Source organism: Anarhichas minor, unplaced genomic scaffold (genome assembly GCF_050575085.1).
Source record: "Anarhichas minor isolate MPS153535 unplaced genomic scaffold, ASM5057508v1 ptg000023l, whole genome shotgun sequence".
In the NCBI taxonomy this organism is placed as follows: domain Eukaryota; kingdom Metazoa; phylum Chordata; class Actinopteri; order Perciformes; family Anarhichadidae; genus Anarhichas; species Anarhichas minor.
Window position 1 is genome coordinate 7,995,898 of NW_027466469.1, and position 14,481 is coordinate 8,010,378.

The window sequence follows — 14,481 nt, forward strand, 5'->3', positions numbered from 1 at the left end:
CCTCATGGAACCTTTCCTGCTGAGTAAAGCGAAGGATCGATTTTTCTGCTCCTGAAAGATCATCTGGAGTCAAACTCTGTCCCCTTAACACAGTTTAAATTTGGTGCATTTCCTGTTCCAATTTGTTGCCATTTATGTCTGTATCTTCATGACTCATTTGTTTCCTTTTTTGACTCATTTCCAGTAGAGCTTTTCTTATTTTCAGAATCCATGCTACTGACCTCTTCAACCTTTTCCAGTCAGAAAAGTATGTTATCAGTTGATGGGTGGCATTTGGTGCATCTTCAACAATCACTGCGTTGGTTATAAGTTCCTTTTTGACCTCTGGGTCATCAGCAGCAATGTTGGAATCAAAGCAGCGAGCAGGCCACTCCACTGCTTTCCACAGAAAGTCAGGTCCATCAATCCATCTTCTGTTGGTCATCAAATGGTCCATCTTGAATCCCCTTGAGGCTTCATCGGCAGGATTCTGTGTGGTAGGAACATATCTCCACTGTGAGACATCAGTTGCTCCTCGGATGGTAGATATCCTGTTTGCCACAAAGGTTTGGAATCTCTTGTCCTCGTTTCTGATATACTTTAAAACTGAAGTACTATCAGTCCAGAAACATGACTTTTCAAGTTGAAGCTGTAATTCTGCTCTAAGCATCATGTCCACTCGAACAGCAAGAACGGCAGCAGTAAGTTCCAAACGAGGAATTGTCACTTGCTTTATTGGTGCCACTCTGGCTTTGCCTAGCATGAAAGAGACATGAGTCTTCTTGTAGCTATTCTGCATCCTGAGATATGTCACAGTGCCATATCCACTTTCACTGGCATCCGAGAAGTGGTGTAACTGTCCATGAATGGGGTTTTCAAAATCTGTCTGTTTGAGGCACCTTGAATGCTGTCACTCTTTCCAGGTCTCTCAACCATTGGATCCACTGCTGTTGGAGAGTTGGGGGGGGGATCTGATCATCCCATCCATAGTTCTTCCTACAGAGATCCTGTAATATGAGTTTAACTGGAAGTGTGAGTGGTGCCAGGAATCCCAAAGGATCATAAACTGAGCTGACCACGGATAGAATCCCACATCTAGTATGAGGCTGTTCCTTGAGTGACATCTTGAACTTGAAAGTGTCTGTCTCGACACACCAATGAAGACCAAGGGCTCTCTCAACCGGCAGTTGGTCTCTGTCCAAATCCAGCTCATGCAGGTTCTTAGATCTGTGCTCTTCTGGAATGGATAGCAATACTCCACGATTGTTGCTAATCCATTTTGTCAAATGGAATCCTCCCTTATGACAAACGGCTGTCAAATTCTGGACCATTTCAACAGCCTCCTCCTCAGATGGCAAGCTCTTCAGACAGTCATCCATGTAAAAGTTTCTATTGACTGTGTCAATTACCTCGGCAGGGAAACTGTTCTGGTTATCTTCTGCAGCCTTCCGGAGTGCGTAACAAGCACAACTGGGTGAAGACACTGCCCCAAACAGATGCACAGTCATCCTGTATTCCACAAGTTCTTGCTTAAGATTGCCTTCAGGCCACCACAAGAACCGAAGAAATCCACATCTTTCTGTGCCACTTTGACTTGATGGAACATGGCTTGAACATCAGTCATCAAAGCCACGGGTTCCTGTCTAAATCTTGTGAGGACTCCTAACAAAGAACTGGTGAGGCAAGGGCCTTGTAAAAGTTCACTGTTGAGAGATTTTCCTCTGAACTCAGCCCCACAATCAAATACAACACGAAGAGTTCCTTTCTTAGGATGGTACACTCCATGGTGTGGAATATACCATACCTTTCCATCAGAACGTTCCAGCTGATGTTTAGGCACACGTTCAGCATACCTCTTACAGATAACATCATTGAGAAAGTTGGTGTATTCCTGATGGAACTTCTCATTTCTTTCAAACTTTCTCTTCAATCCAAGAATGCGCTGCTTGGCAACACATTGATTGTTTGGCAGCGAGACCTCTTCTTTCTTGAAGGGAAGGTTCAAGCTATAGTGCCCATCATGAAGCTTGACTGAATGTTTCATGATTTCCATGATGATTCACATCATCCCTTGACATCTCCATTTTGTCTTCTGATGTTCTTTCATTAAAATCATGGTTGTACTGATTATTCAGCAATTCCTCCAGGTTTTGTATGGAAATCCTGTTAACAGTAGCAGCGGGGTAGCCACTCTCACACCGCTCATCACTGCATCCTTGAACGGGACAATTAATAACCCACCCCAATAGGGTCTTAATGGCATAAGGTCCGTTTCCATGGCTGTTGATTACTCTCCACGGCTCAAGCATTTTGGAGGCGTTGGTACCTATCAACAACTCCACCTCAGCTTGAATGTTAGGAACACTAACACCATCCAAGTATGGCCACTTTGCCAAATCCTCTTTTTTGATGAGGTTATCAGTGCTTACAGGCATCTTCTTCTGGGTATAGACCTCTGGTAAATCATAGAATCTTTTCCCGGTGAGACTTGAAATCTCCAAATCAGTCAACATATAGCTGGAAACTGTTGCTCCTGAGCCCATGGTTCTTAAGTGGATTTGGGTTTTCCGTCCATTCAGATTAAGCCTCCTCATCAGGTTTTCAGAACAAAATGTTGCTGTACTGCCTGGATCTAGAAAAGCATATGTCTGTATGACTTTGTCTCCCTTATTGGATTTCACCTGTATTGGTAAAATGGATAGAATCCCATCACTGTTACCGGCCCCTGTAGGACCACATGTGTGTAGAGAAACATGTGCGCTACTCAATGATGGTTCTTTTGGCAATTTTGAGTCTGTGTTGACTACTTTCTCTCTTTGGCGGATGTGAAGAACACTGGGATGGTTTAGACTGCACACCTTGCAAGTCAAGCGCTTATCGCAATCCTTGCTCCTATGGCCAATGCGAAGGTAGCCAAAACAGATTCCATTATCCTTAAGAAAGTTAATCTTGTCCCTATGTGTCTTCTCTTCCAATCGTGGACACATCTCCAGTGTGTGACCTTGAGAGCAACACAAACAAAAGCTGGTGTTCTTTGCAGATGAACTATTTGGTTGTTTATCATGATTTAACCTTCTTGGCTCTTCAATGGCCGGGGTTTCAACAGTAACAGAAGTTGCAAAACTGTTTCCTTTGAATCTTGGCTTCCATTCTACTTTGATCTTGTTCACATTTTTGTTTACTGTTTGAAGTGGTGTATTCTGAATGTCTCCAAAGATTGGGTCAGACAATATTTTGACTTCACGCTCGATGAATATGACAATATCATTGAAGTTTGCCCTGCGATTGAGGTTTTGCAGTAGCTCACATGCAGAGATTCTCCATTTTTCTCTTAGTTTGTATGGAAGCTTCAGAATCACTGCTCTCATATTCGCTGGCATATCCAGTTCTTTCATGTACTGTATGTCCTCCATTGCATTACAACACTCACGCAAAAAGAGGGCATAGGCTTGGAGAGATTTGACATCCTCAGGCTTCACTAAAGGCCAGCAGAGGGCTTTCTCCATATATGCTGCAGTAACTTTGTGCTCATTCCCAAAGTGCTCCTGTAGCAGATCCTTAGCTGTAGCATAGCCTCTGTCTGGAGCCATATGCTGACAACTACGCACTAGCTCTTTTGGTTGACCTCTTGTGTACTTATCCAAAAAATACAGACAGTCTCCTCTGTTGCTTGCTTTACTCTCCACACAATGTTCAAAGGCTCTGATAAACGTTCTGTACTGCAGAGGATCCCCATCAAAAAATGGAATTTCTCTTGGTGGTAGTAAATGAGAGGCCTGTTGTTGAATAAGCAACGTTGTTATTTCATTTTGCCTTTGCAGTAGGTTGCAGAGAGCCAATGTTTCATCATTTCCTTTATGAGCAAGTTGAGACTGAATGCCACCTGGATTTGTTAGCTGCACGTGAGGATGATCCATGCGAGGTTTGCGTGATGTATTTTCTGGTTTCAATTGACAGACCGTGCTGTTGTCATGTGTTGCATTCCTATATGCATACTGTTGTTGTTGTATAGGTGGTTGTTGTTGCAAGTCCACAGATGTTGGTTGATATGCTTTGGCATGTCGGTTGAGTGTGGTAGAGACTTCCTTTAACCTTGCTCCTTTTTCAAAGTATGATTCCATTCCATCCGATTGTGTGTTTGAGAAAGCTTGGTGACTAGAGGCCTTAAATACCGCTAATTTAGCAGCAACGGCTGCCATTTCTGTGTCAACCTCCAGTCTTTCCTTTTTCTTTCTCAGCAACTCCGATTGCTTTCTCAGCAACTCCGATTGCTCCTCCAGCTCGTGCTTCTCCTTTAAGGCTGCAGCGCGAGTTTCAAGTGCTGCTCTCTCTGCCTCTATCTGAATCCGTACAGATGAAGATTTGCTGGTTCTTGAACTGGTGTGACTTCTTCTGCTCAATTTCTCAATAGAAACATTTGTTTCCACATTGGAAATGCTGTCACTGGTTTAAATTCACTCTCATAAGCACCATCATTTTCATCAGGTTTGGAAATGTCTGCATTAGACAACCACTTATTCACAGCATTAGTAAAATCATTAACACTCAACATTTTTGCTTTGAACCATATCTCATGTTTGTCCTTTTCTTCATGAGATAATATTTGTGACAGAGATTGATGTTGTTCCTTTGCTTCATTGCAAAGAGTTGTGTATTTATCAAAAGTACATTGCACCTCTGTTTTATATTCTCTGTCATGCATTAGGTCTTGAATTGTCCTTTTAAGGTCAGAAGCTTTGTTTAGTTTGGCCTTCCGAACCTTTTGTAGCTTGTCCAGTTTACCCATTAATGCCTTTTGTGTCAGTTTAGTAGGACGTTTACTGACAGGTTGTGTTTCCTTTTCACCATTGGCCGTGCTGGGATTGACCTGTGTTCCAGCCACGGTTGGCTCATTAACAATAGAACCTTGATTTTGTACCTTTACACTAATATCAGAATTCATCATTTATTAAATACAATTCAAAATTAAACCACCCATACAGCTCTTAGGCCTATAAGTTGGAACCAATGCATTGGATTTACACTCAAAATAATAAGTGTGCACACAACTTTAAACATGGCCATGTTGTTAGCGCTACATACCTCTGTCCATTCAGAGTGTCCATTGGTCCGAAATCGTAGCTTGGTGGTAGTGATCAGTTGTCCAATTAGATTTCAAAGCAACCACAACTTTCCAGCGATGTCTATTCGATCAGCTGTTGAATCCAGCGATGTCCAGCGATGTTGAATCCAGCGATGTCTACTTGATCATCTGTTGAATCCAGCGATGCCGATCAGCCTGAATCCAGCGATGTAGTCATCAGCTGTTCACTCTAGCGATGTCAATCAGCTGTTGAATCCATCAATGTCGATCAGCTGGTCAATTCAACGAACGACGATCCATACAAGTTCAAATGAAGCCAGTTTTTGACTTAATTGTAGTGACTTTAACAAATATCCATTTTAAAGCCACGGGAGAACTTGTTCGGACGCGTGTTCCACAAACATTTCAATGTCAAATGCGCTGTCTTTCTTTAGATCCGTTGATCCATTTATTCAAATGAATGACACCGTAACAGAATACAGGATAATATAAGACCTTGAAACTTCTCACTGACATGCCGGCTGACACGACACCTTGACACGGTCAAAAACTGTTAGATTCCCGTCCACACACACACCTGATCCTCATTACCAGGCACTTGCATATATGCACATTTAGGTTAAGGTGCCACCCACTGTTCAATGTCAGGACTGCATGTGTACACACCCCATGTTTCCCTCAAAGACATAAGAAAACAACATTATGGCTCCAACAGTGCTGTCTCCTGAACCTGTTTTAGTCCCTCTGAATGTGTGCTAATTTGATGGAGCAGCCCCGATTAAACTCACTCTAGGCCGCATTCAATGTGGACAAACTGAATCACTTGTTTTGATTTGTGTCTGTTGAGTGTTAAAAATGCAGGTTTTTCAACTGTTTGCTCTGATTGGTCAAGTACCATTGTCATTTTTTGATGAAGCTGGCCAATCAGATGGCCTGCAAGTGCTCTGTTGAATATCATTTTTAGTTTGGCACACTGGTTACATGTTTTAAATAAAGAGAAACATTTTAAAATTAAACTTAACACCAGGCTGTAAAGCAGTGCTTCACTGCTGCCCCTTTAATGTGTGGTGGGTGTGGTCAGTCTGTAGTCACACCCAACCGTGATGTCACATTGTACTAAGACACCATGAAGTATATTTGTACATCACCGCAGACAGGTAAAAAATGAGTCTCATGAAAATTTACTGCAAGCTCCAGAAACCATGGACCTTGTTAAAAAAATAACATATTTCATACCTTTCAAATATCAGGCATTCTGTCTGATAAATGTCCTGTTATCACTTCAGGTAAATGATGCTGAGGAACTGATATAATTACACTTGTGTAGCGCCCTGCTAATTTGTTTACATGTGTTTTTTAAATGTCTATAAAACAGTACTTTTGCATTTGTGTTCATAGTTTTGAAAAGTACTTAAGTGTCCTACAGTTCGAGTTGCCCTTGAACCTCTCATGTCCTTATCTTATTGGTTGGTCAGGTGTAAATGTGTTGCCAGCCAATCAGGAGAATCTGATGAGAATTTTCGGTAACCTACCGGGTTCTCAGAGGGGCGGGTCTAATAACCGGGACGCGGGAAGTAAACAAAGAAAGAGCCGAGAGGAATGACAGAGTGCACTGTTGTTTTTAACTTCAGAAACACGGACACTGGACAATGTTAATACATAGAAGAGAACTGAAAGGATAGTATAGAAGTGTTTAACAGGAAGCTCTAACTTTAGAGGTGAGGTTTTCCTTTCGGGGAGACGAAAAGGCGGACAGAACAGTCGTGCTAAGGGCTCAACACAGATGTTTGTGGAGTAAAGGTGGGGCTCTGAAGAGGAATTAAGTGGGCTGTTTTCATGGTAGTTTTCTGCTTGTGACTTCAACTGACGGAGCAGAGGAGGATTTCAAAGCACTAGCCTGTTTGCAAGGTTAATAAATCAAGTCTGAGTAACCGAGGAACAGTGAGTACACCACAAATGTTCCTTCAGGATTTCAACTGAGCTCCAACAAGCACGCCAATGCACTGGTACTGTCACACCCTTGGTATTATTATTGTGTTATATTGTATGTTTCTGTGGGTCACAATGTTGATGTTATAATAAATGTTGACTGTTAAATATTCATGTGTTGAAGTGATGTATGTCAGGGCTACATAGGAATGCATGGGAGTTTGAACTCACAGGACAGTGTAGCTGTATTAAGCTAACCAGGCCTCTCTGCACCTTAGTCAGAGTATATTCGTTTAAATTGGGATATTGTAGGCACATTCCTAAATTCATAATTTTCGTAGACCCTCTCCAATTCACCTCCCATGCAACAGGGGTATGATCTGAAGATCCTGAAATAAAAGAGCAATTGAGAAGGTGGGCTACACTTGCATCAAAGTCAGATATAAAAGGCGACCGGCAGGACAGCTAAAGTGAACCAGTGGCTGTTTCATTATCCACCTGCTCTCAGTCCGTGTATGCCTCTTACATCAGTACATTAACATACATTTCCATACTGTAAACAAACACCACTGGATACATTGACATTGCCTTCTGATGAAATATCTTTCATTTATTCATTGATTTGTTTAGTCTTTCATCTCAAAGATGCACAAAAAGGATTCAAGCGTCCATAATTTGAGGAAATCTTATTAAACAGTACTCTATGATAGCATTGCAGCAGAGAGCTCAATGCACTGCAGATTAAGCAAACACAAGCAAATGAAGAAACGTCTTCATCAATTTGATGAGAAATGTGCAGCATTCAGAAAAAGCCCTGCAAGAAGCTCACAAAACAACTGAAATCTGCAATTAAACAAGTTGCAGTTTATGTTAATGCCTGTTTGTAATTCTTTGTAAAAAAAAATCCAAATACCAAAATTTAACTACCCAACAAATGAATAACCAAATAGTTCAATATTCAGGTGCAGCCCTAAATAAAATTGCCCCAGAAATATGTATGGACATGGTTTAGAAGACGCGCAACAGAAGAATCCTAGCAAGTCATAAACCACAGAACAGCATCGCTCATTGTAAATAAATAGAACATATTCCTACGATGCAATCCGCCAAATCCTGTTTCAGGATATTCTCGAACGAGTCAGACTGGTTCTGATGGAAACCTTTGCTTAAGGAGACACATTACACTCACTATATTATATGGCTCCTCAGAATTTGTCAGGTGACTGCAATCAAGATAACATTTGGCTTCGCTATGGAGGTGTGCAGCAGAGCAGAGAGACGTCTTCCTGGTCCAAAGGTAGTCTCAGTTTGGAGGAGTTGTGCGAGCAGCACTCAAGAAGTTCAGCACAAAGCCAAGAACCGATTATCATTCCCCAGAGAGAATAAGCACACTACTCAAACAAATCAGCAATGGAAATCATGCAAATTAATTCAAGTTTTTTTCTTTTTCTTTCTCTATCATGATTCATGGCCTCCTCTTTATTTAAAGGTAAACTGAACATCTGTGTTTTGTTGGCAAATGAAAACAGGATGATCAAGCAAACGAACTGAAAGCAAACAGTTGTGCACAGTGACAGGCTGTTGTTATGGTCTACCAACTTCATGTGTGTCTGTGCGTATGTGTGTGTACATCCGCTCGTATAGCCTTTATGTCAAGGTCATTTTCACTCAGCAAAGACAGCATCTGTTGCCAGGCAACAACAGGCGGCTTTCGGGAAGTGCTCCATTGAGCAGCGAATGTTCAAGTCAAGTCAGAGAGAAACAATGAGACAGATATTGACTGTGAAAGACGGAGACTGCAGATCACTGTCAGGGACGGCTACATGTTTCTAAAATGAATTTAGTGACGGCAATGCAGAATAGACAAAGAGACACAGCAGAGGAAATTGAAATGCTCTGATGTTAATTAAGGCGTGATGCTGTGGTATTGAAACCTCCATTAACCCTTTGAACCCTCAGGCCTTTTTGCTCAGCTGTCACTCCCTGTAGCTACAGGCCAGGCTCACGGTCTCTACACGTCTTAGCTTGGTCTGCAATGAATGAAAAAATGTGAATTCTCAAATAGTGTATTTATCTCTACTGCAGAGAGAACCAGCCATCCATCCAAAACAAGCTTTAACAGTTCCTCTTGTTTTACAGCTACAGTATATTGTATCCATCAGTACAACAGAATCATGTCATACTCTGCTGCTTTGAATCCATCATCTCTAAAAGAAACACTATTTTTATTCACTGGTTATTCCCAGTCACATCCACTATTTCATGTATTTTTAAAGCACTGTTAATCACTCAAACAACGGCAGAACAGAAGTGATTGAAATGATTAGAGAATGAAGCAATATTTAATAGGCGAAACAAAGACACACACTAAAGATCATTTTATCAACCTTGGCTACTTTCAGTCCCTTAGTGAAAATAAATAACATCAAATCACTTGTTGCAGAGTAACTGCAAACTCACAATGTTGGCCTGCCAACCAGCTCCTCCTGCACACTGGTCACTGTGACGGCATGCTGCCTCGCTGCTGGATGTGCCCACACCGGACCACCCCTAGCTATGTCAGAGGTTCAGCAGACTTAAATCTTTCAACACTTTAACAAACAGCTGTGAATCAATAAATGTATTTCAAAAATGCATGGGCACACTCCTGCAATTAGGACAGCTGTGTGGGGGGAAAATACTGCTGTCCACTCAAAGAGCAAAATCAAAGATAATACAGCAATTCTACGAACTTGAGAATGACGCAATATTCAAAATTCTCCTATGACCAACGTAGTGACATGTGATGTAGAACCATCCACTCCTTTTTCAAACACAGCCTCATGTGTGCTATAGAGCCACACAGTTATTAGTGGAATTAGGCTGATTCACGATGCCAGCAAAAAGCAGAGCTCACCCTGACGTCTGTGTAAGGGCTTCATGTACAGTAATGACCATCGTGCTGTTCAACAGCTGCATACAGATGTGGCATTCAGCCATTGACATGAATGTTCTTTTGAAACAGGGTTTCTCAACCTCAGCTGGACCTGTTCCAAAGCTCCACTGGCACATTTTCAAACTGATACAGTAAAGAAAGCTAAAGGAGGATTTGTTTTCAGTATTGTACAATAAGTAACAGCTATCGCTACATACTTGAGATTAAAGTCACATTCATTGGTTGTAAACCTTATTAGATTTTATACTTTTCACATTAAGAGTCAGGTGAAATAACAAGCTTTAAGAGCTAAAACAAAACTATATAAGTAAGTCTGCTTGAACATAAAGGATGAAGCCCGTTAACTACTGAGTATATTTAAGCTTGCAAAGTAAGATAACATTGAAGTATTACATTTTGTGATTTACCGGACCATTACTTAATGTTAGGTGGTTTGAGCATAGATTAGTAGCTCATTAAGATGTTTAAGCTTGTTTATGGTTTGTTCTTTTCTCTATAGTTTGTGTTACACTTCATATGCCAGATATTGATCAGGCATTCCTCTGCATTGAAACAAATAATAACTCATCCCTCTTTGTGATTTAAAAAAGAAAAACAATTTATGATTTTTTTTATTTTGCACAATTCAAACAATAAAATTAAAAATAATCAAACATAACAGAGATAAATGAATATCAGAGTGCAGGAAGAGACAGAAAGCCAACTGGGCTTATTTTAAGCTTCCACCTATATAATATTAAAATTTTACAAAGATAAAATTAAATATGCATAAGACATTACATTATAACAAAACAACCAACGAAAGAAAGAAAAGAAAAAGAAAAAAATAATGTAATTGTGTGGAGTGTGTGCGAGCATGTGTGTGCATGTGAGAGTAAGCATGGGCTTGTGTTTGTTCAGGGATGTTGGTTTATACACCTGCAGTAACTCATAAGCAATGGTAATGCTACAAGTCCCTATGAGTGAAACAACTATAAATGTAATATAACAGCTAAAACAAGAAAGACATGAACACTAATACATAAAAAAACAACTGTTACAAAACAGCAATTAGATGTTCTTTTAGGCACCTTTTGAAACATTTTATAGAGGGACATTTTTTTGTTAGGTGGGAAAAGTCATTCCATAATTTGGTTCCCCTAAATCTTATTGAAAGTTGACCTCTGCCAGTCAGTAATTTAGGAGGATGAAGATGTGAAGATTGACGAGTTGAGTAAGAGTGAACCTGTGAATTGAATTCATAGTAGGTCTTGAAATGATCAGGAATATTCCTTCACCTGAAAGAATCTTGTAAATGAAAACATGTGATGTAATGATGTTGTGTGACCCTGAATGAATAGTAGCCAAAAAGCTTGAGAGGTCCTGACTATGAGGTTGAGAAACTCTGATTCTAAAGGACAAATGGTTGCATGAGGATCATAGTGAGTTGCAGTTGTGTGGATTAAATATGCACTTTACATGAATTTGTGTTGTCACTGTTGTGGTGGGAATTAAAAACCAGCTTGAAGAAACATCTGAATGGAAAGATACTTAGTGTGTTTCCTTTTTCTCTTTCTCTCCATCTACAGTTTCAAACCAAACAAAAAGCCTCGGGGGCGGGGGGGTTGAATTGCCTACACACACTTCAACCCACAGACGGTACTAAACTCAGCGGGCCCATCTTTCACCTGTAAGTAATGAAAGGATACGTCCGGGCACCACAGGCTTCCTGTTGACCAGAGCGAAGGACAGCTCCGTCTGCAGGAACACAGCCGAGGCCTTGATGAGATGCTGTCCACAGCGCAGGGTCAACATGTCCCACTGACTCACAGGCCTGGATGAGCCGCAGAGACAGCAGGTGGTCAAATATTCTGATCATCACACACATCCACGTACAGCTGGAGGCCCTCAGTGAACCACCGTACTGACATTTCTCATTTGATTAGGATCCGATTTGACTGAAGGTAATTCTAAAACATTACGAAGAGAATAGGAATGAAATATGCCATGAAAAATGTTATAATTACAAAACTATAAATAAACAGTACAGTTACTTAGACAAGCACGACATATAATGGTAAATCTTTAAAAAAAGCTTTGAGGACATGGCCCTGCTTAATCTATCAGCACCTTCACCGTGTTAAAAAATGCATTCAGACCAAGACACACACAGACATAAAAAAGTCTGATCAGGCAAATAAGGGAAAAGCATGTGTAAGGGAGCGGGTCCCAAGATCTGAGGGGTCAGATCTTTTGAAATACTGGATACTTTTAAGTCTTCGAGCATGTGAACATCTTTCATATCAAAACAATCTGAGAAGGAAATATCCTTGTTTCGTTTTACTGATTTATTTTAAGTGTTTATAAAAGTTGGGGAACAAAAACCCGAGCATTTGTGGACAAAAATCACCCAAAACTCATGAGGATCCTGGTGAACCGCCACCAGGCAGACACTACACTGACAATAAGAGAATCTGTCACTGGTGTCAACACTGTTAGAGGCAATGAGGAGTCAGTGTTCAGTTATCTTTATTAACTCAAGCTGTTAAAAAGGAAGCATGAATGTGACTAATGGTGGCTTAATTAAAAGGTAAAATGCGCAGCATGAGAGCTGCTAAAGGGCACAACAACACATTATTAAAAACCCTCTCACTTCCTCCCACCGCTGTTTCAAAAAACTATTTTCAATTTTTCAAACAGCCTTCAATGTTTGACAGCCTCTCAAATTCTGTCTCTACATTTCACCAAAATATGACCTTGCTATTGAAAATGATCAATCTCAGGAACTAAAGCAATGGTCGGAAAAAAATGCAATATGAAGCAGGAACGAGACACTGAATCAAGTGGATAGAAGAAGCTTGTGGTTCTCCTTTCAATCAGGTGGTGATCACAGGAACTATGAAAATAGGCTTTATTGTGTGCAGTTGTTTTTCTCTTGGTGACACTCTGCCGTGGTGGAGAGATGAATCCATCTTATTGGACCATGTCCAAGATAGAGAGATGGTGTCACGTCTGACAAACTCCTCCATCAAACTGTTACACGGTTGACATCCTGCTGAGAGAAGCGATTATTGCCACCACATGACATACAGACGAGCTGAACTCTCACATTCTGAACACGTTCTGTTTCTGGCTCTGTCGTATCATGAAAATGAGAATCCTCATACTAAAACCCAACTGATAATAACAAAGAGGATCACTTGAAATGGATTAGACCAGAGGTCTTCAACAGGGGGTCCGCGGCCCGGAGGTACTGCAGGGGGTCTGTGAAATTTTTGGTTGATTAGACTATTTAAAACATTTTTTTTTTCTTTTCTCTAAACATGAATCTGTCCATTATTTTAATAGTTCAGTATTGTATGCAAGATAACAGGTATGTTTATGCATGGCAGTGGCACTAATGGGCCATCACTCATTTTGGTTTCCACATTTATGTTTAAAATGAAAACATCAATTTGAATAGCTTGTATGCATGATTATCATGCAATTGACAGACAATGTTGATATTGGCGTTGGTATTGGCATTGGTTTTCAAAAAGGGGGACCGGAGAGTGTGCTCGAATTACCGGGGTATCACACTACTGTTGCCACCGCGACCCGACCCCGGATAAGCGGAGGAAAATGGATGGATGGATGGATGGCATTGGTATCAGCTGACAAGGTGTGTTTATAAATGGCAGTGTCACGGCCTCTACTCACTGTACCTTGCACATGTTTAAAATAAAAACATGAATATATGAACCTGTGTATTATTTGAATAGCTTAGTATTGAATGCACAATAAAGAGGTATGTTTATACATGGCACTAGGCCCATTTAATATAAAACACAATTTTATACAATATATATAGTCGGGGGTCCCTGCTCCATCTCTCTATCAGTTTGGGGGTCCTTGGCCTGAAAAACGTTGACGACTCCTGGATTAGACTGGTGCACACCAGGTCTGGAACATCTTGATGGTAAACAGCAGGGTTTTCATACGTTCTTGCATTACTGATATATTATGCAGAATGAGGTGGCTTCTGTCCTTTTAACATATCCTAAGTTACTTGTGTGAGGTTTTTTTTTCAACCCATGCTGCCCATTGTTACGGCTAACACACATGCCCTTACTCACTAGAATATGTGTCATAGCTTGCCAGACAATTGTCTTTCAAAATGTGGAAATATATCAAAGTTAAGCAATAAGGAGTGCCACATACACATTGACCTCTAAAGAGCATTACGGCTTTTTAGCGAGTTGCTATTTGTCTAAAAACGGACAATGTCCATAGATAATATATTATCATTACTTTGTAACCCCCCTGCAGCGCAAAAATCATGCATTATTATAAACGGTAAACCGTTTACCGTTTACAAGAAGTGGACGTGGTCATTGTGACATCACCCATTGGTTTGCGGACTGCGGTTTTGAAGCCTCAAGTTTGGCGTTTTCGCTGTCACCATCTTGGATTACGGACGTCGCCTTCTTGACTTTTTGCAACCAATGAACGGGAGTGATTATATTTAGTGTGAGGAGGAGTGACGTATCACTGTGTAGCCCTGCCCTAAAGCATACCCTGCTTTATGGTCTATTTC

At 40.8% G+C, this 14,481-nt stretch overlaps 1 protein-coding gene across 1 annotated transcript in view; it reads right to left on the minus strand.

Annotated features, from left to right (window-relative positions):
- fhit (fragile histidine triad diadenosine triphosphatase) overlaps positions 1-11,720 on the minus strand; it is a 273,240-nt gene extending 261,520 nt beyond the window's left edge. The window contains 1 exon segment of the mRNA XM_076096736.1: positions 11,615-11,720. Coding sequence (XP_075952851.1) covers positions 11,615-11,720 — 106 coding nt within the window.
- Positions 11,721-14,481: the final 2,761 nt, after the last annotated feature.